This window comes from Pygoscelis adeliae, unplaced genomic scaffold, assembly GCF_000699105.1.
Source record: "Pygoscelis adeliae isolate BGI_AS28 unplaced genomic scaffold, ASM69910v1 Scaffold218, whole genome shotgun sequence".
In the NCBI taxonomy this organism is placed as follows: Eukaryota; Metazoa; Chordata; class Aves; order Sphenisciformes; family Spheniscidae; genus Pygoscelis; species Pygoscelis adeliae.
Window position 1 is genome coordinate 2,436,083 of NW_008825433.1, and position 8,429 is coordinate 2,444,511.

At 36.0% G+C, this 8,429-nt stretch overlaps 1 protein-coding gene across 1 annotated transcript in view; it reads left to right on the forward strand.

The window, feature by feature from the left end:
* The window catches only part of YIPF4 (Yip1 domain family, member 4), a 14,466-nt gene extending 6,331 nt beyond the window's left edge, over nucleotides 1–8,135 (forward strand). Inside the window, exons 4-7 of the mRNA XM_009331098.1 lie at nucleotides 1,046–1,123; nucleotides 3,005–3,118; nucleotides 3,202–3,366; nucleotides 5,541–8,135. Of these exons, the coding sequence (XP_009329373.1) occupies nucleotides 1,046–1,123; nucleotides 3,005–3,118; nucleotides 3,202–3,366; nucleotides 5,541–5,678 (495 nt within the window). The 3' untranslated portion in view covers nucleotides 5,679–8,135. The remainder of the gene's footprint in view (nucleotides 1–1,045; nucleotides 1,124–3,004; nucleotides 3,119–3,201; nucleotides 3,367–5,540) is intronic.
* Nucleotides 8,136–8,429: the final 294 nt, after the last annotated feature.

The window sequence follows — 8,429 nt, forward strand, 5'->3', positions numbered from 1 at the left end:
GGACGTGAGGAAAAATTTCTTTACTGAAAGAGTGGTTAAACATTGGAACAGGCTGCCCAGGGAAGTGGTTGAGTCACCATCCCTGGAAGTATTTATAAGACGTGTAGATGAGGCGCTTAGGGACATGGTTTAGTGGGCATGGTGGTGTTGGGTTGACGGTTGGACTCGATGATCTTAGGGGTCTTTTCCAACCTTAATGATTCTATGATTCTTCTGTGAATCTGGAACTTCTAGTTAAGAAAAAAAATTTAATTGAGTTCTAACTTCATTTTTAAGTGCAGCCGTTGTACATTTGGAAATGCAGAGCCTGGACTGATACTGTTCTTTCCCTCTTAAAAGGTATTTCAAAAGGGAGGACTTCATTTCTAATTCTCCCAGTGCCTCAACTCCAAGAATAGCTAAGTTACTTTGAAGGTTCTGTTATGTCAGAAAATTATTTTAAGATTTCTTCTTCAGTTTAAGAGCAGACCAATGAAAGAAGCAAGAAAAAATAATTACAGACTTTGTCCCAGGAGTCTGGGGCTGTTTCTGAAGTTGTAATCATCATCAAGTTCTACTGAGAGTTGAAGTCCTATGTCTTCTTCTGAGTGTTCTCAGTTTGAGTAAAGAATAAAGTGGCGTCTTCGTGGATGAAAGAAGCAGAATTCCAACTCCTTGTATTGGTTGGGCTGACTTTTAAAAACTGTCCGAGCCCACTTTTTGTAATAGGTGGGATGTGAAGACATTTAGCTAGGGTGGTCTTAGCTTTAGTTTTAACTAAACCCTTCCTACTCTGATAAAAATATTACAATACTTACAAAACACAAACACGTTGCATGTGCATTCCATGTTCACCAAACCTACCATTAATGTGATTCTGTAAATGTAACCTCTGAATTTTATTCTCAAGTTGCATTGTGATACTAAGTAAAATTATTCTTGCCACAATTCAGAATTCATTTTTGCATAATAAAATCCTTGAATGCAGTGAAAGTGATTAATAGAAATTAGTTTTCCTTTCTCACAATGAAAATGATTAATATAAATGAATTCTTTATCTCTTAAGGTTGTTTCTTGGATTATAACTATTTGGATATTTGGATCCTTGACAATTTTTTTACTGGCCAGGGTTCTTGGAGGAGAAGTAAGTACCTGTATGTGAAAAGGACATAGAGGGAGGTAATGTAAAGTCTCTGCTACATTTTTCAGTAGTAGTTGGGGGTTCTTGGTGCTTGGCTTTGGACCTTGTAGCCAACTAAGAATGGATGCAGTTGGTAAATGTAATGTCTACACTTCAGGTTCTTGGCCTCCAAAATAAAATCTAAGAAACAGAGATGGTCAGCTAGTCTTTCTGTGCACGCTGGACGTGGTAAACAACCTGGAAATTTGTACTATGTATCCCAGAAATTCTAACAGGTGCCTTTGTTCCAGAACTGAAGTCCATTCTTGAGGGACAAGTGCTTTCAATTTTTTGGTCACTGAGCTAAATGGGACCCTTTCTTCTCCTTTGCACTGCTCTTGCACTGTCCTTTATTGAAACTTTTTTTTTTAATGGGGCTAACAGCAGTTGTATAATGACCTCGTGGGTAGAGCACCTACCAATATTTGTTTTCATCCTTGGCCTGATGCAGTTCAAACCCATTAAAGGATGAAAGTCAGCACATGTTCTTCAACTGCAAAGCCAATTGAGATTCTGGCCTACATCCCTCCCTCCAGCTGCTTACACCAGCAGGGTTGGAATAGCTGTTTGAGCTGTTTACAAATTGAGTCACTAAGTGATTCAGGTGTAAACAACAAAAAATGACTTACAGCAAGGCCCACAGACAGCTACAGCGGAACATTCAGGAGAGTAGAAACTTCTTAAAATGGCTCTGCAGCATAAAACGCATTGAACTGTGTCGTGAAGAACGAAATATTCAGTGATACTTGATTTTTATGTTTTTACTATGCATCTTGCGTTAATGACGAACTAGTGTTGCAGACTTCCTACGTTATTTACATTGACTTTAATATTTTTAGGTTTTCCTTTTAATCATAACTGCTACAGTCGTCTTGTGTGAACACTGTTTTGAAAGAAAAAGCTTTTATGAATGTGATTGCATGGGTTTTCTGCATACCAGCATAATCCAGATGTCCTTAAATCAATCTGCTTTGTGGCTCAAAATGTGAAATTATCAGAATGTATAAACTGGAGAGAAAGTATAGGTCTGCACAGTTCACTGTGAAGGATCAGTGGCCACAAGAGATTGCTTGCAAGATGGTCGCTTGTCCCGCCACTGTTTTTCCTGTTAAATCCAAGAAGCGTAGCTGGGCCCAGGAACATTTCAAACCGTAGTAGGGGAAAATCGGACATTTTAATCCCCATGAAGCTGAAAACAGTTATGGAAATACTTTGAACAAAGCTGTTTGAGATAGTCATAACAAATTTAAACTGAAAATCAGAAGATTTCTGTGCTTTAGAGGGATCGGGTTCTAAGTCTTCCACTGATGCCAAAAGCATTAATGTACTTTATGAATATATTTACGCATAATGGATATGAGTATGTTAACGCAGAAAATTATATCTTTGCTGCTTGTGACAGCCAGGACTGCAGCTGGTGACTGAGAGGTCTGTTGTAGTTCTGTGCTCCTCAGTATCATTTGTACACTCCATGGAGAGTGGCAGTTGAGAACCACTTAAGGCGGAACATGAAAATGTGAGGGGTGGGTGGAATTACATATTTTAACCTCTGTAAATACTTCCCTTGGAAGTGATAGAATTGTCACTTACAGCGTTTTTAGAGGGGAAAAAAAAAGAAAAAAGAAAAGACAACATATTTCTAAGAGAACTGAATTATTAATTAGAAAATTCTAGGGGCTAGGATACAAAAACAATTTTCATACTAGCAAGTTTCCTTTAGCTGAAATTTCATGAATACCTAACACATTATCATTGCTATTCATACTGTTATAACAAGATCAAATTGTGTTTGGTGTCAAAGATTGAGTACTAAAAAGCTTGTTTTTATGTGCTTGAAAATTACAGGTTGCTTATGGCCAAGTTCTTGGTGTGATAGGATATTCCCTACTTCCCCTCATTGTCATAGCACCTGTACTTTTGGTGGTTGGATCATTTGAAGTTGTTTCTACCCTAATAAAAGTAAGTTCAGTATCATCTATTGAGAATTGTTTACAGTTATTTTTAAGTCACTTTCCTAACACTTCAAGTATTAATCTGTTCAGGACAACATAATGATGCGTCGAAATATTCAGAACTGCAACGTGAGCTCTGTCATCCTTTCGGTTAGCATGGTGGATGTGACTGCTAAGCGAATCTGTTTAAAATGTTTCTTATGCGTACGTGGGGATATACAGTGCTGTTGCTATAACAACACCTGTTGTTATCAGGTTAGCTTCTGTTTAAGTACTTTGCTGTGCTATAATAGTTGCATTAAAATAAATAGGATTATCATTTTGAGAAGAGGATGCATGATTAAACCTCAAAATGAAGAACCTGAAAATAAGCTGTTCTATCCCTTCCCCCATCATCCAGTTTATTTTTAGTTACTGCAGCATGAATATGACGTTAGTCATTGTTCTGAGACCTTCCCATAGTGGTAGCAGTACAAAGCTCTCAACACCCTTTGCAAAGAAGGTAAGTATTGTTCTGATTTTACAGATGTGGAATGTAAGGCACAAAGCAAGAATAACTTGCCTGATACCACCTGCTGTTGGACACCTTTTATGAAACTAGCAACATTCCCCGATAGATCCCAGAACTACATAACGTTCTTGAACGCTTCCAGCACTTCTTAAAACCATTTAGGTAGCCTTTGAAGTTACAGCTGAACTTCTGGAAAGGCTGACTGAGAAAATTCTGTTACTAGCTAAGCTGTACGCTTTTTGAGTTCTTGTTCTGTTGATTTGATCGATTTCTGTCCTTTCAGCTTGCTGGTAAACAGTATAATTGAAGTACAACTAAAGTGTATGATAAATAACAAAACTGCTGTGTTTGTGATTTGATAACTTGCAATTCCTACTAAGTGATACAGTCAGAAAGCAAATCATTAACTTGGCAGTTAACTAATATATAACTTGAAAATAAATATATGTTAATGAAACCTCTGTTACTTGATTACTACTAACAGTCTCACCTTAACTTCAGGGCAAATCTGTGCAAGGTTCTTACCTTTGCATCATTAGTGTGAAAATGCAGGACAAGCCCCATATGGCCAAAACTGCTTACGCCGTGACAAGTACTGCTTCTTACGGCTTGAGAGCTCTGTGCTTGGGGAAATACTTCGCAGTCCTAAAGTTGGGGAAGTTACAGTGAAATAGTGAAATTCCAGTCAGTTCTTTTTCAGTTGCAATCAGCAAAGTAAACTACTCAAGTAATGCACCTCAATTGTTTTAATTGCTGCAATTTTCCTAATGTATCTTAGGGAATTCAGTCATGATCTTGATTGTCCGTCTTGTCCATCTCTGCAGTCGTGGGTTAGGCAGCAAAAATGGAAGTATGCAATCACATGCAATTTTTTTTGCTTTGGGGTTTTTTTGTTGTTGTTGTTGTTTTGTTGTGGTTTTTTTTACAATAGCAGTTGAAAGGGCCACATAATCCCTCAGGGGGCTTCAGCTCCTCTGACAGAACTGTGGAAAAAAGTCTTTGCTGGGGTCCTATTATGTCTGCCTGCTTTGGTCTTGTGTTTTGCAGAAGATTACAGTGTTTTTGCATGCCACTCAGTTTTAAGTATTTTTCCTTTTTTATTAATATTCAAGGTGCTAGAGGATAATGATGTCTGATTACTTTTTGCTGTAACCTTGTTAGTTTGAGGTCTGAATCAAGTTCACTGACCTCAAGACTTTTTTTTTTTTTAAAGTATGCATGCTAACTTCATATAACATAGTGGATATTCATAGATAATGTTACTTTCTACCAGTCTTTTAAACTGGTTCTTTCTTAGCTTTGTAAGGAATATAGTTTTTGTTACAGATTGTATTTTGGCAGGCTTCTCACTGCACCTGAGAGGAATAGGAATGTGAGGTTCAGTTACCTTGAGGTGGGGGCACCATACTTAAAGAAAAGCTTATGAGCCAGACGAATCCTGAAGTAAAAAATGGTAATTCAACCCTCTGGTATATATTGTAGGAGGAAGAGTCAAGTATAGTAACTTTTGCTTAAAGAAAGGGAGGGGTTAATAGCTGGGGACAGTCAAGGTAGAAACAAAAGTTATTAATCCAGTGACATTTCAGCTTATCAGTGTATGTAAGCTTAGGGCTTGCTTTATGGTATCTATATGTCTTACATTAGAGAAAACTTACTGTAGATCCTTAGCTGCTCATTTCAGTAAAAATGTCTCAAACAAAAATAACATGCCTATTTGTTAAACATTTCTCTAAACTTAAATGAAAATGCATAGTCTATTCTTTTTGTGTGTGTGTATGTGTGTGGAGTTCTTCCCCCCTCCAAATTCTTTTTTGGAAGGTTTCTTTTTAATTACATTGAGAGAATAACTGATTTTTATCTTGGTATTTGGAGAGATTTTCTTGTGGTTTCAGCTAAGACTGTTCATCTTCTTTTTCAGTTGTTTGGAGTCTTTTGGGCTGCATACAGTGCTGCATCATTACTAGTTGGAGAAGAATTCAAGACCAAGAAACCCCTTCTAATTTATCCAATCTTTTTATTATACATTTATTTTCTGTCCTTGTACACTGGGGTGTGATCTAGTGCAAGATGTGGCCAGAAACCATACTTTATTCATTTGCAGACTGATAATGCATAAGATTAAGGAGGCTGGAGATAATACAAGTGACTGTTTTGTATCCAGTTGTCAAGATGTTTTAAGATCGAAGAGCATATTTGTGTATATTATTTAATGAAGCAATTGTAGCTATATAGATTTGTATCAAAGTTCTAGGTTTGTTTAAGACTCTTCAGATTTTAATGAACAAAATAAAAGAACCTTGTGTTTTATAAGAAAGTGTAGCAAAAACACGACTCGATACCTGTGCCAAAAGCACTAGGACCAGATTACTATATTTGAGGAGAAAAATGAGAAGGTAACTGTAACAATCTCAAAGTGCAATTTTTCTTTTGAGCTTAAACACAGCTGGCTTTTTTGGCACAGCAAGTTCTGTAGATAATATATATTTATGAAACAGTCCTGATTGTTCACAGAATAGTCTGTATAATCAAGACATGAAGATACTACTTTTAATTTAGTGCCTCAATTACTTTGATTTGGCTATTGAGTTTTTACAAATTCCAATTTGTTTTCAAAACATGTATATACTGTGTATTTTGTATCTATGGCTTGTGTGTAGCGTAAATACTCCTTGGTTAAGGATGTATATTGGGTTTTTAAAAATTGAAGATACAAGTATTTGAAGTCTTCATTTACTATCTCTGACCAAAGGAGCAAGATATTTACTGCGTGACATAATTAATTAAAATGCATATTTAGAGAATCAAATTATTTTACTTAAAAGTATAAATTTGCAGAGAAACGGGTGAACACCTTTCTCAACTGTAATGCTGGCTTAATGTGGGAGAAAAGAGATAATCTATCAAATTTGTGTGATCTTTAAACAATGTTATTTTATGATGACGAAATAAAATTAATGCTTCCCTAACTATGTTTTACAACATCTTGCTCTGTCTTGCTTTTAATAGCATGTATTTAACATGCATCCATTTTTTTTTTTCCCCCAGTACTATTAATCCCTTGTAAAGAGAAATAAAAAAGATTTGTGAGGCCAGATTCTCCCTCCACTAAATAAGGCAGAATTACAGCCTTAGTAACAATTACAGTCTTGCTAATTTTGACTATCCGAGGATTATGTAATAACGTGATGACATGTTAAATATTTCCTGTGTACTGTGTTGATTGCTTATGTAATGGTCCTTATGGTAACGTTTCTTCACAAGGGAAGTCCGCTGAAGTTCACTTTGCATGGTACTAACTTAGGCATTTGCAGTCTTCAGTATTATTTTTTTTTTGGTAACAGAAAGAAAGCATTCCCCATGTCTCTCTTTTTTTTTTTTTTTTTGTTTTGATGCTGCGAATAAAAATCGACCATGACAAGGTAATAGCAAGGGCTGTTTTTGATCCCTGATGGACATATTTCCTTATCAGAACTGTAGTTTTTCAGCTTTTTAGACTGTGTAACTTGCCATTTTAGTAACTTCTTTTTACCACTTGTTACTGATGCAAAATACATACTTAAATTCCAACTCTACCACAAACCTTTAGCTTATTCAGTCTGCTTTTCTGGCTGATGCTTGTGTTGGTTTTAAACAGAACTACTTAGATTTGATGCTGGACATAAATTATAATGTCATACTCTAGCTTGTAATACATAAAAGGAGAAAAACTGGTAGAGTGATCAACTTTCCAGTAATTTTTGAGTTCTGCAGAAGTTCTGGTGGAATTACTGCAGAGTCGTACTAAAGCAATTACAGGAGCAGCTTAGTACTTACCTGCAAGTGTTTTGTGAGCATTCATACCACATTCTAAAAAAAATATGCAATTACAGTGTATTTAAAAAAAAAGGCATGTTAGCTTTGGGATCTTGCATGATAATCTGGTCTTATCTCTTTTTCATGACTTGTATTTTTTTTTTAACAGGAATATCCAACTAGTATTAGAAGACTCAATCCAGACCCTGTGAATACATGTTTAACTAACATCACCCAAACATTAGGTTACTGGGCTGTCAGAGAGCTTTAAGCTTAGTTCCTCTTTGCGTAGCTGTTCATTAGATGTCCATAATGGATCCTGTGCATCTGAAATGACTATGAATATTCAAAGGATGTGAGAATGTTCTAGTTAATCTCCAAATATCTTCATTTTCTCTATACTAATGTTCTGTGAAATTTATAGTTGCAATTTTAACTGTTCCTTTCCACAGACTTGGCACATGTGTAATATGCAATGTAGATATGCACTTAACATAGTACATATTTTGTACACAATTGCAGATTTGCACCTTTTAATCTTAGTATCTCTAGGGTCACCTTTTGCATATGCTGTGCAAGAAACATGTACAAACAGCTCTCAAATGGTTCTGATAGTTTGTAATAACTTTGAATTCAACAAACTCATATTTTTAGATGAGGTATGTGTGTAAATACGAGATGTATTTTATAAGAATTTTGAATTAAACTTGTTTACAGAATGTATGAAGCTCATTTATATTTACTGAATTAAGACATATCTATATTCCTATCCATGTCATCAATCTCAAGCTTTGAGGCTATAAGTAAGTTTTTTATGATAGTATATATCCTACTTCTGTCTGTCAAAACTGGAAACTCAGAGCACATCCATCTAGCGAAAAGTTCCCTTTCCAAGATGCAACATGTCATTTCAACGTAGAGACATGGGTATCATACCTTAATAACGAGACACGCTCTTTGGGCGATCTTCCGTGTACGTGTCTTTCTCCCTCTTCTACCCATCAGACGTACTCTG